Source organism: Malania oleifera, chromosome 8 (assembly GCF_029873635.1).
Source record: "Malania oleifera isolate guangnan ecotype guangnan chromosome 8, ASM2987363v1, whole genome shotgun sequence".
Lineage (NCBI taxonomy): Eukaryota > Viridiplantae > Streptophyta > Magnoliopsida > Santalales > Ximeniaceae > Malania > Malania oleifera.
The window spans coordinates 36,364,604-36,387,226 of NC_080424.1; the positions used below are offsets into that span (position 1 = coordinate 36,364,604).

Sequence of the window (22,623 nt, forward strand, 5' to 3'; positions counted from 1 at the left end):
TGGGTTTCAAAATTGTTCCCAGAAATAAAAACAAGAGGAACCGTCTTTGATTAAAGTTGAACCCAGTGACAATTTGTTAATAAAATAATAAGAGTAATAACAATAATAATAATGATAATAATAATAATAATAATTATTATTAATATAATTATTATTTATTTACAGCACAAACAGCTAACGAAGTGAACTCTGAAGACCTTACAAACTAAGAATAATTTTTATTACAAGAACCAGCTCAAAATTTTGTAGGATTGTGAATACACGTAAAAAAGATTATCAATGATTAAATAAGAACGGCTAAGAATCATCTGCGAACTGTAAATGAAATACAACCAACCCCTAGTTCCCCACACCAATCCCTTTCACAAACCTTCAATTCACAGCCCAATCTATCAACCTACTCAAAGCATTAGCCACAAGGACAGACAAGAAAGCAGAAAAAGGAAATCCCAGCCTAACACACCCCTAAGAGACCCTAAACCACAACTTAGAATCTCTATTATTGCTGAAAAGAGGCATTGTAAAAGCAATTCCTCATCCCAGACATCCACCTCTCACCAAAACCTTTCCTAACTAAAACCTTATCCCAAAAGCTTAAACTAACTTGATCATAAACCTTCACAAAATTCAACTTAAAAAAGCACCCTTTGCTTTCCATTCCACAAAATCATTCTAGGTCCACAAAGCACTGTGGGCCTAAGAAATAGTATCTCTAAGCATCAAACTGAAACTGTCCATTAGAACCTTAGCAATGATCTTGTAAGGATTTTGCCCACACTTCTAGACTAATAGATCTAAGATATGACATCATAGTAGACTGACCCTTCTTAGGCACCAAGGCAATAAACATGGAATTAACACACTTACCAATAATCCCATTCAAAAAAAATTCATCAAATATCTTCACAAAATCCGCCCTTACCACATCCCATCAATCTTGAAAAAAGCCATATTAAACCCATTTGGGCCGGGGGCCATGTCTGTCTCCATCCTGAACACAACGGCTCTCACCTCTCCTAGCCAAAAAGCCTTTCCAACAACATCACTTGAGATAACTCCAATCTAAACCTTCAATCATAGACCTAAAGCAATTTTCCTTGGTATAAAGGCTATCAAAGAATTTGGCAATCTCCTCTACCATCAATCAAGCATCCATAATCACATTCCCCCCCTCCAGATACCAATTCCTGAACCAAATTCTGTCTATCTTCCCATTAGCCAATCTGTGGATGAATTTAGAATTACAATCACCCTCCATAACCCAACTAAATTTGGTACTTTGCCCCCAGCTCCCCACTTCTTCAACAATCACACCATCAAACTCATTCTTCAAAGGAACAAACATGTCAGCCTCAGCTTCTGAAAGTCTTCCCAACTTTCTTTTCTATCCAAAACCTCAATGTCTCCAAAAATAGTAGGCTTTCTTAACCTGAGAGCCTAAGAAATTCTAAATTCCTCTTCTGCAAGACCTTGATCAGACACTTTAGCTTCTTAATAAATATAAACCTTTCCAACCTCCTAATAGAGCAATCATTTCAAGTGTTCCTAACCCAAGCCTGGAAAACATGATGATCCAACCACATATTATCAATCCTAAAGGGTTATGACTACATTTGATCTTATGAGATTCTAATAAAATGGGGAAATGATTAGAAGCTAATATGGACAACAATTCTTAAGAAAGATTAGAAAAACCATCCTCACAATAAGCACAAAACAGGAACCTATACAATCGACTAGCAAGCACCCTCTCCCCTTCAACATACCAGGAAAATAAAGCATTCTCCAAAGAGGATCCCTCAAACCACAATTCCTAGTAAACTTATCAATACTAGAAGTGAAATGAACGCCCCTTTCTTTTTAGTGGGAAATTTGAAAACATTAAATGAACCCCCATGACCAACCTAGGGGAAAAAAGACCAAAAAAAGGTACATCCATCCCATAAATAGGGACAAACAGTAAGCAATGATGCTGACCTTTCCCTCTAACATCAAACAAGATAGATTAAGAAAAGAAACCAACTAGACAATCAATTCTAGAGATTGGATGAGTATCCCAAACAACTAACATCCCCCCAGTCGCACCACTTGAGGGGAGACATTCCCAATCCTTACACCTACCATCCTAGATGCTTGTATGCAACACCATATATTGTTGTGTTAAGGAAGAACAATATTATGCTAAAGCAATGAAAACTGATCTTCAATTTGTAGCAACCTCCGCAGAGCTGTTGTTTTCTTGTCCTCTTTTGGATAAGAAACAAAAATTATTAAGTCGAGGAATGAATTACAACAAGAAGGATAAGAGATTCATCAGCAACAAAGAATGAAAATAGAGAAAGAAAAAAACACAACAGCCCAAATCACTGATATATTACTTACATCGACCATATAAAACCATTTGATATTCTGACTCAAACTTTATGTTGTGGGTGTGCATCTATGTGTGCACATGATACCAGGTTGTTAGAAAATAGGTAGCAAATCACATACACACACTCAAATTAGGTAGCTCTGCTCACCACTCATGGAATAGGAATACAAAAGCAAGGAAACTCGCCACTCTAAACAGACAGATAACTGTCACCACTTTGAGATACAGAATTCAAGAAATGAATTTCACCACTCACAAAGGAGATACAGAACTAACAAGAAACAAGGGAAAGGCCAAATTCTCAAATTTTCATCCAAAAACAGTCCTCATACATGATTGGAGATGCTTTTATAGACCTTGGAACAACCCTCCAAGCATATGAGAATGCCATTTCACTTTCTCAGGCAGAAATAATCGACTTTGGCAGGGGGGAAAATGACTCAAAATGCTCTTAGCATGTTTTGCTATGTAGGGAATACAAATAGACTCATGGAAAGTTTAAATTGGCAGAATGCACACTTAAACTAAAATGACCATAACTTCTAGTAGAAAACTCCAATGTGTAATTTAATCTACTAGAAAGATCGCTTTTTGTTGTAACTCATAGGTTACACACATATTTTACAACTCTAGAACCTTCACAGAATCAGGCTCAAAATTGGGCCAAATATGTACAGGTCCATAACTTCAAGAACTAAATTGTTTGCATCATTAAATCACAATTCAGCCAAAATTCACTAGAACTCTTTGAGAACACAACTGTGTCATGCTCTCCTAGTTGAAGAAGATTCGTCCTCGAGATAGATATGTTAACATCGCCATAATAAGGCAATAATCAACAACATTGAAATTGTCTGAAACATGATAATCAGTTGGGAATTTAATCTTGTATGCATTATCATCAATTCGCTTGAGAACTTTGAATGGGCCAACTCTCGTCTGTGAGAAGATTGCAAAGCAAAATGAGAAGTATCATGCTCAAAGTAACAAGTCGCATAAGTATGCTGAATTAAAAAGGTCATCTGGTTTGGATTCATCTTGGCTTGAGCTTTCCTAACTATACTGAGAGAATCTACCCTTTCCAAGATGAATCCAACCCAGATGACCTTTTTAATTCATCATACTTATGCGACTTGTTAGCTTGAGCATGATACTTCTCATTTTTCTTTGCAATCTTCTCACAGATCTGCTTATGCAACTTTTGAATTAATTTAGCTCTTTCTTAAGCTTCTCTACTAAAATTCTAAGTAGTTAGGGAAGGATCAAATCCAAATGACTTAGTGGATTCCAGCCAATAAAAAACTTGAACAGGACTACAACCAATACTTGGTCTAGTCGAGTGATTGTCAGCAAATTCCATTTGATTGAAAGAAATATCACAATCCCTAATATTCTTCTCAACCAAATTCCTCAAAACACTTCCTCAACTCCTGTTTACAACTTCCATTTGACCATCAGATGGGAATGACAAAGTGGTGCTGAATTGAAGAGCTCAAAGCTTTCTCAAAGTGTGCACCAAAAATAACTGGTTTTGGAAAGCCATGAATTCCAATAATCTCTTTAAAGTACAGATCAACAACGTTATAGCATCTGGAGTCTTACTACAAGGAACAAATCCAATTTAGAGAAATGATCAACCACCACCATGATAGATTTTTTTTTTTTCCCACAAGCTTCTAGGCAATCCAAGGACAAAATCCATACTGACATCTTCCCACGGATCTTTTACAGCCAATTGAGTGCACAATCCTGTGTTTGGACTTTGGACTATGGGTTTTGGCTATATGGAAAGTTATGCAAATGCTGAATAAACCTCGTGATATCTCTCCACTTTCAGCCAATAGCAATTTTCTTGAACAAGAACAAGCATCTTATCATTGCCAAGGTGTCCAGTAACACTTAAGGGGCAGCCCAGTGCACAAAAGCTCCCGCGTATGCGAGGTCCGGGGAAGGGACGGACCACAATGAATCTATAGTATGCAGCCTTACCTTACATTTTTGCAAGAGGCTGTTTCCACGCCTCGAACCCATGACCTCCAAGTCACACGGTGACAACCTTCCATTATGAAATTCAACAATAATAGCCTCCCTTAAAGAACCTTGTGGAATGCTCTCCTAGAAAAGAAACCACCCAACACTAGAAATAGCTTAGAAGGTCCATTTGCACAGTTTTTTCATGTCTTGCTAAAATCACCATCTAGCCTGTACATTACTTTAAACACTTCAAAACCTACAACTTTCACTTGTACAGTAGTTAGCAAAGAAGCATGAGCAAAAATATTCTGAACCACAAATTTATGTTAAAAAAAAAGTGCTGATAGTTTGAAGAAATTCAACCCATGGTGCATGAAACCAACTAAGTTTGTGCTGGCTATGAAGAAACTTCAATGCTTCATAATCAAAAAAGAACACACATGACTTAGGATGCAGATACTGACTCCAATGCCCAAAGTACGAACAATGGCATGAAATTCTTAGTCATAATTGAATATTTTCTCTGAGAATGACTAAGCTTCTCACTATAAAAAGTAAAAGGTCTACCTCCTAGATTAAGGATGACACCAAAACCTCAAATTAGAAGCATCACATTCAACTTCAAAGACTTGATTACAATCAGGTAAAGAAAGAACATGTGCATTTGTCACCTTCTACTTAACAAGTACAAAACTCCTCTAGGCTTCATTTGTCCACTACACTTAAAATTACCTCATTTCAAACATTTAGTGATTCGAGCAATAACGGTATTGAAACCCTTAATAAAACAGCCATATAAAGATTTAAGGCTGTGAAAATTCTGAGTGTCATGGACCGACTGCGAAATAGAATTGCTTCACTCTTGCTATAGGATCCATCTTCACTCCTCCATTGCAAACAAGACAGCCTATGAAAACTAGGCTATCAGTTAAGAATTGGTTGGTATTCTTCAAGTTGACATACAACTTCTTATCTCTCAAAGTTTGAAACATTGCTCGCAAATGCTCAAGATGCTCCTTCTTGCCTTTGCCATACACAATAATGTCATCAAACTGAACAACAGAAAATTTTCCAAATTCCAAAAAATGGTTTAAACACAATAAATGGTTTAAACAAATCATTCATGAATTGCGTGAAAGTACTTTGAGCATTAAAAAGGACAAATGGCATAACCATGCATTCATAGAGACCATCCTTTTTTTTTTTAAAGGCTGCCCTCCTTTCATCTCCTAATCTCATTTTGATTTGAGGATAAAAACTTCTAAGATTGATCTATGAAGAATAGATCCATGTGGCTGATTTTGGCCAGGAAGAAGAAAGAGAAGGAATAGAAATCTTGTCCATGACTCTACATTTACGCACATTAACCATGATCCATCCTTTTTGGCACAAGAAAATCTGGTATAGCACATGGAATCTTATTTTCTCAAACCAAGCCCTTTGCCATAAGCTCATATGCTTGCCTCTGCAATTCTTCATATTCTTTTTGAACTCATTCTATTGACTGCCTTTTCAGGAAGCATAGATCTTAGAACAAAATCAATGCAATGCTGAATGTCTCCCATTGGAAGAAAACTTGGGGGTACATCTTCAAGAACAACACCATGCAACTCATTTTGCGAAGGTTGCACTTCAGGTAGCAACACACTTGTGCAATTTCGTCAAAAATAACAAGAGGATATGCACTTTCTAAACTACCCAAAAACTTTATTAATTTAGAACAAGTAATCAAATTAATCTCTGCCCCTTTAACATGTTTGGAAATGATTTCAAGCTTAGAAGGACCCAAGACAATCTTCAAATCATCTTTCACAAAAGAATAGTATTTTTGTAATCATCATGATGAACCCTCCTATCATACTGCATGAACAGCCAAGCAACAAATGACATGCATCCATAGGTATAACATCTCTCTAGATCTAATCCTCCCACTTCTTACCAAAAACAAAATAAGCTATACTCCGTGGCCTTTATCCAACCACCTCAATTTGGAAGGATAAAGTTACATGATCATTTTGAGCTGCAACTTATCTACCACTGTAGATATAACTTTAGCACAAGCTCCAATAGCAACTATACAACAACAACAACGAAAAAACCAAGCCTTAAGTCCCACTAGGTGAAGTTGGCTAAATGAATCCTTTTCCACCAATTTATGCGATCATGGACCATTTCTCTGGACAAATTCAAGGATATTAAATCCTTACTCACTATCTCCTTCCAAATTATTTGAGGTCTACCCCTACCCCTTCTACTACCCCCCACAGTAACTAACTCACTCTTCCTCACAAGCGCACTATGTGGCCTACGTTGCAAGTGTCCATACCATCTGAATCATCCCTCCATATCTTATCTTCTATAGGAGCTACGCCTAACTTACCGCGAATATGTTCATTCCTTAATTTATCTTTCAATGCTATACCACTTATCCATCTAAGCATTCTCATCTCGGCAACTTTTACTTTTTGGATATTCTGGTTCTTCATCGCCCAACATTCTGATCCATTTAGCATAGCTGGTCTTATAGTTGTCCTATAAAACTTCCCTTTTAATTTTAAGGGTATTCTATGATCACAAAGCACACTTCAAGCACTTCTCCATTTTACCCAACCTACTTTAACTCTATGCATTACATCATCTTTAATTTCTCCCTCAACTTGCATAATAGATCCAAGGTATTGAAATCTACAAGTGCTATTTATTTCTTCATCGTCAAGTTTAATTTTGTCCCCAATATTCATCCTACCATTACTAAAATTACATTTCATATATTCTGTCATATTTCTACTTATCCTAAAGCTTCTAGATTCCAAAGTTTCTCTCCATAATTCTAACTCAGTCTCTCTCTATCCCTAGTTTCATCAATTAATATAATATCATCTACAAACAACATACACCATAGAACCTCCTTTTGAATACTCTTAGTTAGTTGGTCCATCACAAAAGCAAAAAGATAAGTGCTCAAAGCAGATCCTTAATGTACACCTATGGTGATTGGAAATTCTCTGTTTTCTCCATCTATAGTCCTTACACTAGTCATTACTCCATCATATATATCCTTAATGACATTAGTATACCTACTACATACACTCTTTTTTTTTTCTAAACCCCGCCATAGAACTTCCCTAGGTATCCTATCATATGCTTTCTCTATGTCAATAAATACCATATGCACGTCCCTTTTCTTTTCCATAAACTTTTCCATTAATCTTCTTAAAAGATATATAACTTTTGTGGTAGATCTCCTAGGCATAAAACCAAATTGAATTTCTGAGACCTTCGTTTCTAACCTTAATCTTTGTTCAACTACCCTTTCCCATAGTTTCATCATATGACTCATAAGTTTAATACCACAATAGTTATTACAATTTTGAATATCTCCTTTATTTTTGTATATAGCATTAAAGTACTTTTCCTCCATTCATCTGCCATTTCTTAGTTTTTATAATTGTATTAAATAAATTAGTTAACCATATAATTCCATTATCACCTAAGCATTTCCAAACTTCAATTGGGATGTCATCTGATCCTATATCTTTCCCATTTTTCATCTTTTTTAGTGCAAACTTAACTTCATTAACTCTAATTTTGCAAATAAATCTCATAATTTTTTGTCTTTTCCTCATTTGACAATTCTAAGTTTAAGCCTTCAATTTGGTTTTCATTAAACAACTTACTAAAGTAACTTCGCCATTTTTCTTTAATGTCTTCATCCTTAACCAAGACAATATCATCCTCAGTTTTTATACATTTTATATTTCCATTAGCCCTTACTCTTCCTTTCTCTAGCTTCAGCAAGTTTAAATATATCTTTTTCCCCTTCTTTTGTATATAATCTATCATACAAACTACTAAATGATCTATATCTAGCTTCACTAACGGCCTTTTTTTGCATCTTTTCTCACCTCCTTATACCTTTTAAAGTTATCCTTGTTTTTACATTTTTGCCACGTTTTATACCAAATTCTCTGTCTTTACATCTTTTTGTACATCTTTATCCCACCACCTACTTTCTTTGATATTCGATAATCTTCCCCTTGATTCACCTAAAATCTTTTTTACTATATTTTTAATAGAGCTAGCTAATATACTCCAAAGAGTATTTGTATCTATCACATCCTCTATAGTCCAATCCCCATCTTTGATCATTTTATCTTTAAATTTAATTATATCTTCTCCTTTTAGGTTCCACCACCTAGTTAAAATTTCTCAATTCCTTCATCTACAGAGATAAGACGAAGAACCATCACCTGAATCATGATCTGAAATATGATAGAAAGGATTAACATCACCATTATCATTACAAACCAGCTTCAAAACCATTTCATCACCAACATGATTTTCATAGTGTTCAAACACACTGCAAAGTTCTTGGATTTGCCTTCCCATCTCATCCATTTCAAAGTCATGAATATCTCTCTCATGTTGTCCTAGCATCTCACTATCTCACATACACACAAAAATTAAGTAGCTTTGCTCACCACTCAATGGGATATACAATGAGGTAGAAAGCAATGAAACTCACCACTAAATTGATAAAAATAACTCACCACTTTAGAGATACAGACTTCAAGATATAAAGTTAACCACTCACAAAAAAGACATAGACCTACAAAGAAACAAGGCAAAGGCCAAAGTCTCAAATTTTCATTCAAAAACAATATCCATCCTCATACATGGCTGGGGATGCTTTTGTAGAGTTGGAACAACCCTCCAAGCATAGGAAAACACTACTCTACATTTTACGGGCAGAAATAATTCACTTTGATTGAAAAAGACTCAAAATACACTCCTTATCACATTTTATCACATAGGAAACACAAATAGACTCATGGTAAGCTTAAACTAGCACACGACATAATTTAATCATCACTTTTTGTATTTGAAATTCATAGGTGACATGCATATTATCCAACTCTAGAACCTTTTGCAAAAGCAGGCTCCAATTCAGGCAAACACATGCTGATCCACAACGTCAACAATTGAATTTGTTTGCATCATTAAGTCACATTCCAACAGCCCAAATTCACTAGAATTCTTTGCAAACACTCCTATATTAGCACGAGAGAGAGAGAGAGAGAGAGAGAGAGAGATAATGCTTACAAGTGATAAAGCAGAAAAAAGAATATCAGCGCTCTTTGTAAAAGAGGCAACTGACAACTGAATGCACATATACCCAATTTTTGGACACCAATGTAAGTGTAAAATGGTGAAAAATGTAACTTACTTGACATAGGGGTGTAATCAGTTCCCTTGTCATCAAAACTGGACACTGAACCAAATTGATTGGCTTTTAGAATTCAAAACTGATCAGAGAGGATTTGATAAATCAATCCCTAATTAACCAGTTCAGTTCAATTTAATAGAACAATTTAGAAAATTTTTAAAAGGGGAACCTAGGCGCAACAGTAAAGTTGTTGCTGTCTGACCTGGAGATCACTGGTTCTGAGGTGTGGAAACATGCAAAAATGCAAGGTAAGGCTGTGTACAATAGACCCATCGTGGTCTGCCCCTTCCCTGGACCCTGCATACACAGAGCTTTGTGCACTGGGCTGCCCTTTAATTTAGAAAATTTTTTAACTAAAAGGTTCAAGAAAAGTCAACCAAAAAAACAGAGCCCAATATTTTCAGGCTAACATCTTCCCATGCAATTTATAAAGAGAGGGAAGCCTCCCCCTTGAGCTCCAACTTAGAAAAACAGCCCCAAGTCTCCCACATTGGAAGTGGGTAAGGGGAGCTTCCCCTGTACCATACACAGCCCATCCCCACCCCCCAGTTTTGCCATGAATTTTTAAATTAATTAATAAAAATATAATAAATAATAAATAAATTTTTCAGTACAACAAAACTGAAATAGATAAATGTGTGTAATTAACATATATTTCAGTTATTCCGTTGATCAATTCTTTTGGTTTGGTTTGTCTCTAAAACGAAACTGAAACTGAAAATTGGTGTTTTATAAATTAAACATTGAAACCAAAAATCATAATCAAGAAATTAAACTGAAATGTAAAATGGTTTGGTTTCAATCCAGTTTTTGGCTTTTCAGTAATTTCTGTATGCCCCTAGATTACACAAAAAATAGCACAATAGTTATAAATTGGCTTCCGCTTTACTTTCACAAACTCATTTTACAAAAGAACAAAATATTGGACTTACATCACACGATATACTCCCCCACAAAGAGCTATATACGGATCACTCATTCCTCAGAAGCATTCTTTGCTCCATTCAAACCCTGCCAAGTCCCCAAAAGTGCTGAGTTCCATCATGAATGACTGAGCCATTTTTTACCTCAAATAAAATGTGTCTTACTTCCTTGTTCCAGTTCTGTCTCCCTCTTCAATTTTGATTCTACGCTACAGCCTCTAGCAATTTGAGTAAATGATATCTTCCGAAGTTAGGTCCACAGGCCATTTTATGCCTCAAATAAACCATGTTTTGCTCCCTCTCCCTCCCTCATATCTTGCTCCAATTTTTTCAACCCAATTCTATGCAACTACGCGTAGCAATTTGAATAAAGGAATGTCTTCTGGGGTTTGACTGGATATTAAAATGAGACCTGCAACATTTTTTTCTTTTTGGCGATTGCAGTGAAATCATGCCTGCATGCGTGTAAAACCTCAAAATAATGTGCCAACCCCTCTACCCTACTCCACTTAAATGTTGCAGGGGCTCAAACATTGGGCCTCAAATTCATTTGGCAGAGATTTTCTTAATTACCATGCAGTGAAATCATGCCTGCATGCGAGTAAAACCTCAAAATAATGTGCCAACCCCTCTACCCTACTCCACTTAAATGTTGCAGGGGCTCAAACATTGGGCCTCAAATTCATTTGGCAGAGATTTTCTTAATTACCATGCAGGGAAACAGCTGGAGGTTTTGCTTTTGCCCTTCGGTTGTTTTTAATTCTGCAATAGTTTCATTCTATTTCTTTTTTCTTTAGAAGTTCTTGTTATACGTGTATCCTTATTTCTATCAAAGAATTTCAAATTGTTCTTGTCATTCTTCTTTAGATCGTTTCTTCAAGTTCTAAATTTTTCAACTTAATTTTTCACCATATTTTCATCCTTTCCTTATCCTTCCATTTTTTAGAAGAAAAATTTTTGCTTGTGAATGGTGATTGATCATTCTTCTAATCTAAATATCATAAAACTATAGGAGCTATTAACAAGAAGGGTACAAGTAACAATTTATAGCAAACATACAAAGGTAATAATTTCTGTATACATTTACATTTATCATAAAGGGATGGACCACCTGAAAAAGAGCTTTAGGCAAATGTGGGTTGGCAAGCAATAGCTGCCGAGCTAGGTCCCTGTTTTCTGTAGTCATTACCTGTGATCAAAGTAAGAATAAATATATATTACATGCATCAGTTCATGGAAGCCTAATAAACTTTATTCAAATGATTACCTTAAGCTCATACATAATCTCATTCAGCTGGTTCCTAGACATTTTCGCCAGATGAAGAGTCAATGGATCACTACCTAAACCCAATTGATTCTGCAGTCCATTTTGATTCGGCTTGCTACCAGTCTGAGCACCACCAAGAGTTCCTGCCATGACTGATGCAGCAGCCATGGCCACAGGCAGACCAATTGGATGAGCAGAATCGCGATGGATCACCGGTCCCCCAATCTGTTTTTGAATGTCTGGGGTATATCATAAGAAAAGATATGTGATTTGAGGATATACTCATGCAGAGGAAAAAAACACCCAAAGATTAAAGAAAGTTGAGAGGAAAATGGAAACAAACCGGCATTTGCAACCATCCCAGGTCCACCACGCCCCTGCAGAAGAAGGCAAGTAAATCATTGCTGCATTAAGCTAATGATAAAAACATCTGGCAGTCCTTAATGCTGAATCACCAAAGCTGAGAAACAATAAAATCACATGAAAGAGTAGACACTGGTTCAATGATTCAAGAAAAAGGCACACACCAAACACAAGTAAGGATGTTCATAATACTCCAACCATTGAAACTGTCACCGAAAGGTCCAAACCGTAATGAAAAAGCAAGCAGAGGGGAGCATTAAAAAAATCGGGGAATTGATCAGATTACATATCATAAAGCTTAAAGGACTTTGCACTTTCCACAGGTTGTTTCTTCAACCCCTATGATCCTCCATAAATATAGGAAACAACTACCTTTCTTCAAGGTTATAGTTTTCATTAAAATGCTCTCAGACAAAACATATTAAACTATAATTGATTACAAATCTCAATCCCAACAATCCTTCAATGTGCGGGCACCTACAAAAAGACAAAAAAAAAAAAAAGAAAAATAAATAAATGAACAATTGGCAAGACATTTATATATTTTACCTGCTCGCGATTTCTGTCAGAACCTTTATCATTTTCTGCAAAATCAACTCGTAATTGTCGCCCATTGATCTCATACCCCTGAAGATTACGACGAGCACTCAACGCTGTCTCTTCATCTTTGTACTCGCAGAATCCATAACCTTTTGGTTTCCCAGTCTCTCTATCTATGACTAATCTGAAACAAAAAGAACATCAAAATATATATATATATATATATATATATATATCAAATGAACCACCCAATTTCACTACACAAAATTTAGTCTACTTGAAATTATTAAAAATAAATAAAAAATCAAAAGAACCACACATTTCACTCCACAAAATTTAGTCTATTTGAAATTATTAAAAAAAAAAAAAGTAAAATGAAATATTAAAAGCACAAGAAAATCTCACTATGAGGTACAGTATCTGCCCAACAAAAGAAGAAATCCTTTTGACATTGAAAGACTGAGGATCTGCTCAGCTCTGGAAAAGAGTCCTCATTTTCAATTTTCAATTTCCGTATTAGGTGTAGGTCATTGAAATGAAAGGGGGGTGGGGGGGAGAACCCAACTCGTGTACAAAGCTGAGTAGAATCTGCCCATAAGTGTGATCAAGCCCATGGTTGTGGCAAAGAATAAAGAATTAGACCCAATCAAGCAGTCACTAAATAACTTTTGCTTTCATGGTTCACAGGTATCAACACAACAACCCACTCAGAAAACAATGAGGTAAAATCATGCAGCACTCTTTCACCTCAATAGGGCCACTGTTAGGCCCGTGTACATCTATAGTGTTTCTGCGGGCTAGACCTAAAGTAGGATTAGCAATAGAATATAGGAGTGCCCATCAACAGATATTCAAAAATATAATTATCATACACAGCCAAAAGACATGTAATATTAAGAATACAGATGACCACATTTGCCCTCTAGTTTGTCCCTTTGCTACAGGGTAGAAGTCCAATCCAAACATCACACACCGTCTCCACCCAAAACCCCCCCCCCCCCCCAAAAAAAAAAAAAAAAAAACCTCTTATGACTCTAAGCACACTAGCTTCTGCCAGCAAGTCCCCAAGGTGCAATAGAGAGTCTAATTTGATACCATGCCCTCACAAATGCAATCAAAAATAATAATAACCTACACCAGTGGCTCATGCTAAGCCAAAAGCTAAAACTCAAGCTATTCTTAATATCCCAGGAACTTCTATGTAAACCCTTGATATTTCCCCCCTACTTCCTAATCCTGATACAAGGTAATTCCTTAGAATTACTGATAGACCAATCTTCCAAGCTCAATTGATACTATATCTCTACCACTGTTCAGTTGAATTTTCCATCTTTCTCCCCTCTAAAAGCCACATCCAAGGGTACTCCTTGCCTTTAGGGGTGAGTCTTCGGCCAGTTCAGCCAATTTTGTTAATTAACCAAATTAACCGAAAAAATTCAGTTAATAGATTTCCAAAACCGAACCAGCTGAATTACTCCTAATAAAAAACCATTCCCTGACCGAACGAATTTTCAGTTAATTCAATTAACCGAATTTAACCAAACCAGATTGATATACTGTTAATCTTCAAAATTCAAAATTTCTGGAGCTAAGAATGTGAAATAATATTGATTAAATTAAAAGGAAAGAATGAATGTAAATATACACTGGCCCTTTCCCAAATCTACTTAGAGAGTTTTGATTTTGAGGCCGAGAGATGAGATCAGTGATCTATGATCACGACTCACAAGAGGGCAACGGCCATGACGAGGCCATGGCCATGGCGAGGGCGAGTGCTAAGAGGCGACAGCCACGACTTACGTGACAGTTAGGGCGAAGAGATGGCAAGAATGAGGTGACTCAAGCGAGGGCTAGGCCGCTAGGGCGATGGCAAGAGGGAGGCAACTCAGGCGAGGCCGCAAGGGCTTCAGCGATGCAAGGGGCCAAGGGCGAATTGTGACTCACAAGTGAGGCGATCAAACTCTCTCGAACTCTGGAGGGTGCCACTAGAGAATGGAAAGTGGACTCAGTGGAGACTAGAAATTGGAATGAAGTATGGAAATGGAACCCTAAACTTAAAAGATGACCCGTAAGGCGTAAAACACAATTTATATAAATTATATATAATTATTATTATTATATAATTCGATTAATTGAAATTAATGTCATATCAAATCGAACCGAAAACCGAAAAATTAATCTTTAACCAAACTTAAAACCAAAGCGAACCGAACCGAATTATATTTTAATTGAACCGCATAGAAGAATTGGCTCAGTTAATTCAAGTAATTCAGTTTTCGCCGGATTGTGCTCACCCCTACTTGTCTTCACCCCCAACACTGAGTAGTTATCCCTATATCCATCCATAAGCAATGGAACCATAAGGAGGCAAGCCACCAATGAAACTCTCCATAGAGTAGGATGTGAGTTTCTTAAAATCTTTCTCCCCTCTAAAAGCCACATCCAAGGGTACTCCTTGTCTTCACCCCCGACATTGAGTAGTAATCCCTCTATCCATACATCAACAATGGAACCATAAGGGGGCAAGTTGCCAAGGAAACTCTCCGTAGATTTAAGGATGTGAGTTTCCTAAAATCTTTCTCCCCTCTAAAAGCCACATCCAAGGGTACTCCTTGTCTCCACTCCCTGACACTGAGTAGTGATCCTTATATCCATCCATCAAGAATGGAACCATAAGGGAGGAAGCAACTAACGAAACTCTCCACAGAGCAAGACGTGACAATTATCACCAGCTCAACATCTTTCATATATACTAATACAATTCCCTTTTTAGCTCCTACTCTAGCAAGAATTTCACCAATATATCATGTTCCTACACCAACACCCTTATTATAGGTGTAGCAAAAGATTAATTGAAATCCTTGTAAGATTACCACTTTACCTAAAAACTTAAACCGTTAGGTTGTGGGGCAACAATGTATACCAAGCTTTTAACACTCCCCTGCATATGCAGCTCAACAGCACGTGGAGAGATGAACACGATAAATAACATCCATTATAGGGAATACAATAATTTTAAAACAATACACAATTAAATGTGGGCAAGAAGACTAGAACCCAAGGACCTCCTAGTAATCAGCTCTAATACCATATTAACCACTTTACCTAAAAGCTTAAGCTATTAAGTTGTAGGCCAACAATGTATATCAAGCTTTAACAATCCTATTTGAAGGCAATTATACATAACTTAAAAGCTTGTTTTCTTGTCTGTTGTGTACCTACATGGTCTTAAATTTCCATCAAATTTTCAAAATCATTGTTATTAGAATCTTACAATTCTTGATTTGATTCATACGATTTGCATCAACTCCACACCAAATTGATTCAAATCTTACTGATGAATCAAAAACTACTGAATAGTAGCTGAATCTACCAATTCACCTTGTGAATCTAATGAATCAATCCAAAACTATTGATTCACATGACTCTAGACTAACATATCCTAACAAAGTCGACTAGTTTAAAACCCCCAAAACAACATTTCTTTCTTTTTTCTTGCTTTGTTTTTACATGATTACCTTCCATTCCTCTTCTAGGTTAGTTTTGTGCTAAAAAAAAAAAAAGGAGAAATAGAACTTCACATCTTACGTTGCCTTCACAAAACCATTCTTCACTCTGGGAGTATATTATTATGCTATTAAGAAGATGGGAAAGAACTTATGTTTTTTTCGGTTGTTATGATTCAAGAGTTGGTTTTTGTGGTAGTTTGTTCAATTATTATCATTTTTTTCCATTTAGTCTATCAAAGAATATACATGAAATATGTTTTTTTAATTGTTGATAAACACCAAAAGTTCATTTTTTTTATTTTTTTTCTTAATTCCTTCCTTAAACTGCATTGTTAAAGCTTGATATACATTGTTAACCCACAACCTAATAGCTTAAACTTTTAGACAAAGTGGTAATCGAATATGGTATTAGAGTCAATGGTTCAAATTGGACTCTAATTATTGTGCATGTGTTCCTGACTTCCTGTGGTTGTTGATCTCATAGAAGAGGAGCGGTGGATCCTAAGGATGCTAATCCTGTAGATAAGTGGACTGCCATGGTTTCATGCTCTTTCCCATGGTTGAGTAGTGGCTTCCAATTGGTTGCACAGCAAGTAATGACTTCCATTCCAGGGGGAGTGATCAGAACTCACAGGTAAGGGGGACATTGTTGAGAATTTCACTTGTGAGTTCGTCCCACATTGAAAAAGTATAGTGGAGGTCCGAAGGATGGATGTTTATATATATGGTTGGGCCCAAGACCTAATGGCTTAAGCTTTTGGGTCAAGTTGGCACTCACTCATGTATATCAAATCAGCCAACTCAGCCCATGAAGTCTCCCCTAGACCTAACATGGCATCAAAGCTGGTTACTAGGAAATCCTTGGTTCTAGTCTTGTTGCCTGCATTCATTATATTGTGTTTAAAAAAATATTGTATTCCTTATAATAGGTGTTATTTACCATGTGTTTATCTCTCCATGTGCCATCGGACTGCATGCACGGGGGAGTGTTAAAGCATGATATGCATTATTGGCCCACAACCTAACAACTTAAGCTTTTAGGTAAAGTAGTAATCTAACAAACATGAATTTCTTTTTTCTTTATTAATATTTCTCAACTCTATTTCTAAGTTTTCATTTGCTTAGGGAAAACAAACACATGAAATTTTATTTTTTTTTATTGTCAAAATTTAAATGTACTTGACCATTTTTCTTCTTGTTTGTACATCAATATGCATGCATCTTTTAGAATTGACTTTAGAAATTGTACTAAATCTAATGATTCGATTCAATCCTCAGTTCTCGATTCCCAAAGTTGGAATTACATTCATGATTTGTATCTCAATGTGACAACTATGGTCGAAATTTTCACCTTCCATCACCCACAAACCCAACAGGCAATCAATTACAAAATTTCCATCGAGGTTTCCACAAATCATCCAAAATTTATCAAAATCTAGAATTTTAGCGAAATTGGTTGAAATTTTAACTACAGAATAAAATTTCCTTGAAATTAAAATTTGAGATTCAAACCCAAATTGAACATTGCCCCCAATTTATCTCCCTTTTCTTATAGAAACCAAATAATATTACAAGAAGAACATGAAATCATAGCTTCTTGACTTTACAAAATGTATGAAAAACTAAACTTAGATACTAGCTACAACATGTTATTTGAACTTTTATGTCTAAATTACCTCTATTGTATAATAAATAAAACTTAAACGATTCATGGATTTCATTAATATTAATTAAATATGTTTATTATGATTATTAAATTGCAGTTATTGCACCTTATGCCCCACATACCTGTCATTGATGTATTTTATTTCTAAAATTTTAATTCCAAATCATGCATTAATGCATCTATTAATAGATTCTAAAGTTTCAAATTTCATGCTTTACTACTTAAAATTGAAATCCACATTGACATTGAAACTTCCATAAAAATTTTTGTACTTTTGAAGCCTCAAAACATGAGCCAAAATCAAAATTTAAGACCTAGTGTACAGATAAGTATGCGAGTGATAGAAACAATGATGCACAGCTCTAGTCCTAGGGAAGTGGGGAACCTTCCAGCTATTTAGATATTTTCCACCTACTCTTTATAGTCTATAATTTAACTTCTGCCACTAAACTACACACAATCCTTGTCAGCTAAACTATCATTCAAATGTTGCTACCTACCATGATAACTAGATGGCATAAGTACTTCCATTCCAGGATCTAGTCTTCATTTCATTCTGGAAAATGTTTAAATTATCAAAGCATACATTTGTATGATTCGGTTTGATATTTAGACCTAAAGCTTTGTTGATGTTGAAAAGATTGATCAATGATACAGCCCAACAAGGTTCAAGCCACTGCTCAGCATCCAAACTCAGTTTTCTAACTCTAACCTTAGGTTTCCAACTTGATATGATTGGAGCTCAAACCATCCATAAATTATTCAAAAGTAAATACAGAAAAACATGCTGCCCAATCACAAAAGCCAAGAGAATACTTTGCATCCTAGTTTGCTCATGAAGATGTACGCTATTGTAGCTGTAAAAAACTGGTATGTTTAAATAGATAAAATATTAAATGCATTTAAAATTTATATATATATATACAAACACACAGTGACACACACACACACACATATATATACTACAAATTCAAAACGAATTCAACAGCACCAAAAATCTAAGAGTTGCGTCATTCAATTTAATCCAAACTCACCTGAATGACACAACAGGTCCAACCTCCTCGCAGATTTGAATGAGCTGTTCTTCAGTGGCATCATAGGGTATGTTCCCAACTGCACAAATCAAACCAAACAAAATAATCATGCTCCATGTGCAACATTTACAAAATAAATAAATAAATAAAACGCAGACGAAGAATTGAACTACAGGACATAGCTAAATTCAATCTTAAAAGATTTTCCAAAATTTTATTTTCCTTTCCTAAAGTTCATCAGCAATTAAAAAAGAACAAATGAAAATTTCAGAAACGAATCAGAATTGGTGAGAGACAGCAAACGGAAAAATAAGAAAATAAAAAATAAATAAAAATCGAATTTCTTTGGAGGTTGAGTGAGTGAGAGACCAAACACGCAACGATGCTGAGAACTGGCCATGAATCAAAAGAAGAAGGTGAAGCTAGGCTTCATCCTTTTCCTCCTCGGCATACTTCTTCTTCTCCTCCTCCTTCTCCTTCTTCTTCTTCTGATGCCGCGAAAAGTCTGATTAGTGTTCCGTTCTTTAAGGAGATTTTAGAGTGTTTTTTGTGCAATTTGGAGGCGCTGAGAACGCAGAGAATGTGAAGAAGACGGGCTGGACCACACGCGCGGTGACGGGGGCTCGTGTGCGCGACCGTGCCGCCCTCCAGATCCTGTACATCTAAAATTCTAAAGCCATACCATTGAGGCGGTTTCCTTCCCCAATTTTTCCAAACCCAAAAACAAAATTATAAATAAAACTTAGTGCTGTTGTGAAAAAATATATTTTATTTTCAATTCTTTAAATTTTTTCAAAAATTATTAAAACTTAAATTATAAAAACTTTTCATTAAAAATATTTATAAAAAAAAAAGTATGTTGAAATGAATAAAATATTTTTTTATATTTTATTTTTAATTTCAAAATTATCATTAAAAAATTATTTTTTAATATTCTAAATATCATATCAAGTCATATTTAGTCTCATGCATTCTACAAATTAAAGTTTGAAATTAGAATTTTATGCTTGCATACGCAAAATAAGAGTTCGAAATTTACAAAATAATTAAAAAATATATTCGAAAGATCTATAAAAAATAAATATATAATATGCATCAAAATGAAAAAGTATAAAATGATTACAATATTCATGCGCGTGCACATGCGCACATGTATTTCCATATAATTAGGTTAAAACACTCTTATTTTTAATTGTTCGAACACACAATTCAATATCAATGTAAGTTCTTTCGAAATTTAAAAAAAAAGGGTTGCACGCTTGTTCCACAAGTGCTTTGCAAGAATTGGAAAATGGACCACTCACACCAGTCTCTCTCTCTCGAATACAATTTAGATAAATTGTGACGCTATATAAATTCCATTTCTATCTTAGAGCTTCTTTCTCTAATATCCATTGTCCAATAAAACTGGAAAAAAAAAAAAAAAAAAAAATTATGAGCAATATACTTTAGATTCTCTAGGTAGCTTATCAAAGAAACTTCTCTTCATTGCAGGGAGCTACTTTGGTGCACCACCTATCTACCCTGTCCCTCGTAGACCTATTCCAAATAACTATACTAAAATTGATTATACACTGACTTTTCAACATGCTCCACTTCTTGCCCAACAGCAACTCATATTCCCATTGCAGCACACTGGCACCAGCAGTTTTACTGATACAACCATGGGAAAGAGTTCTTCAAGCCTTTCATCCCCACAGCAAATGCCAAGCCAAAAGCTAACTTTGTCATTGTAGGTAGACAATCCAGAACGCCTTTGCTTAGAAATGTATTTCTCACCTCAAATGTGTTTCTCCACAAACAAGTTTATGTAGCAAAGGAAATAATAAATAAGGAACCCAAATGATATAATGCACAAGTCTATTTCTAGTGACTAAGCAAATTATCACTGCCTAGAAACCCTTTGCTTCTATTGTAAAGGATATAGGCTCTTAACTAATAATTGTAAAGGCCTAATGATTAGGCCAACGAAAATGTTGAAGATAAGTATTACAAGAAGTATGTATGACATGTATTTGGATCATAGAAACAATTGCTGTTGTGTGTAATTTCAGCTGATTGCTAATTCTATTTTTCAGATTTTAATATAGTGTCTCAGGAGGTGAGTTTCTGCCGTGGATGTAGGCCAATGGTTGGGCCGAACCACGTAAATGTGTTCTTGTGGATTGTGACTGTGTGATTGACATGTTTATGCTTTGCTGAATATTATTTGGTGAACGTACATTTTTCTTGATCAGGCTTAGCACACACGCTCGTCAAAATAAACACGTTTATGTTTAGGTGTTATTGTGGCTGGTTTGGAATTAATTAAAATCTGAAAAATAGAATTAGCAATCAGTTGAAATTACACACAACAAGTGGTATCAGAGCCTGGCTATGTGATGGGGACCGCTAGGTTTGAAATAGAAAAATTCACCGGAAAGAATGACTTTGGTTTGTGGAGGATTAAGATGCGTGTCATCTTGGTACAGCAGGGGCTTGAGGAGGCTCTTCTTAGAGAAAAGAAGGGAGCATCCACTTCACAAGAGGGGAAACAAGATTTTCCCTCCACCGACAAAATGAAGCCTGAAATTCTCCGAAAGGCACATAGTGCTATTATCTTGTCCTTAGGAGATAAAGTGCTTAGGGAAGTTGCCAATGAGAATACGGCAGCTGGAGTGTGGTCAAAATTAGAAAGTTTGTACATGACAAAATCCCTAGCCAATAGACTCCATAAGAAGACTAGACTCTACACCTTTAGAATGACCCCTGGAACATCGATTGATGAACATTTAGATGAATTTAATAAAATTCTTTTGGATCTTGCTAATATTGATATTAGTATAGATGAAGAAGATCAAGCAATTCTTTTATTGAGTTCTCTTGATTCCACATATGACCATATGAAAGAAAATATGAAGTATGGGAGAGAGAGACTGACTTTAGAAGATGTGCAAGCCGTTTTGAACTCTAGGGAATTGCACACTAAGTTTGAGTCTAAATTAGGGTCAGGGGAAGGGTTAAATGTGAGAGGTAGGTCTGAAAAGAGGAACGAGAAAGGAAAAGAGAAGAGGTCTAGATCAAAGTCTAAGAGCAAGGCACTAAAGTGTTATACATGTCACAAGGAATGACATTTTAGGAGGGATTGCCCTGAGAGGAAAAATGGTGCAAATGCCACCACCTCTGAATCAAAGGGTAAGGCAGCTGTAGTTTTAGATGGGTATGATAGTGTGGAAGTGTTGAATGTCTCTGATAGAGATTCAGGAAAAGAATGGATATTAGATTCAGGATGTTCCTTCCACATGTGTCCATTGAAAAACTGGTTTGAGTCCTTTACATGCTTAGAAGGAGGTCATGTCATCCTAGGAAATAATAAGTCATGTAAAATACAGGGTATAAGGACTGTGAGACTTCTAATGCATGATGGGATGGAGAGAGTGCTAAGAGATGTGAGGTACATACCTGAGCTAAAGAGAAACTTGATTCCTCTGGGTAGCTTAGATAAAACAGGGTACACGTTTAAGTTTGAAGGAGGTAGCCTAAGAGTTTGTAGAGGTTCACTGGTAGTGATGAAAAGGGTGCTAAAGAATGGGTTGCACACCTTGGTAGGAAAGACAGTGATTGGTGAGGCTTCACCTATCAATCACAGGGTAGAAAATTAGGTTTCTTTGTGGCAGAGTAGACTAGGACATGTTAGCCTACAGGGCCTAAAGGAGTTGGAGAGACAGGGGCTCCTTGGAGATAGGAAACTTGAGGAATTGTCATTC

General features: G+C 35.9%; 1 protein-coding gene across 1 annotated transcript in view; it reads right to left on the bottom strand.

Moving 5' to 3' along the window:
* LOC131161942 (cleavage stimulating factor 64) overlaps positions 1–19,610 on the bottom strand; it is a 36,907-nt gene extending 17,297 nt beyond the window's left edge. The window contains exons 1-6 of the mRNA XM_058117979.1: positions 19,247–19,610; positions 18,878–18,956; positions 12,678–12,852; positions 12,109–12,142; positions 11,766–12,004; positions 11,610–11,687 (exon numbers count right to left, since the gene is read on the bottom strand). Of these exons, the coding sequence (XP_057973962.1) occupies positions 11,610–11,687; positions 11,766–12,004; positions 12,109–12,142; positions 12,678–12,852; positions 18,878–18,956; positions 19,247–19,277 (636 nt within the window). The 5' untranslated portion in view covers positions 19,278–19,610. The remainder of the gene's footprint in view (positions 1–11,609; positions 11,688–11,765; positions 12,005–12,108; positions 12,143–12,677; positions 12,853–18,877; positions 18,957–19,246) is intronic.
* Between the last annotated feature and the right edge of the window lie 3,013 nt (positions 19,611–22,623).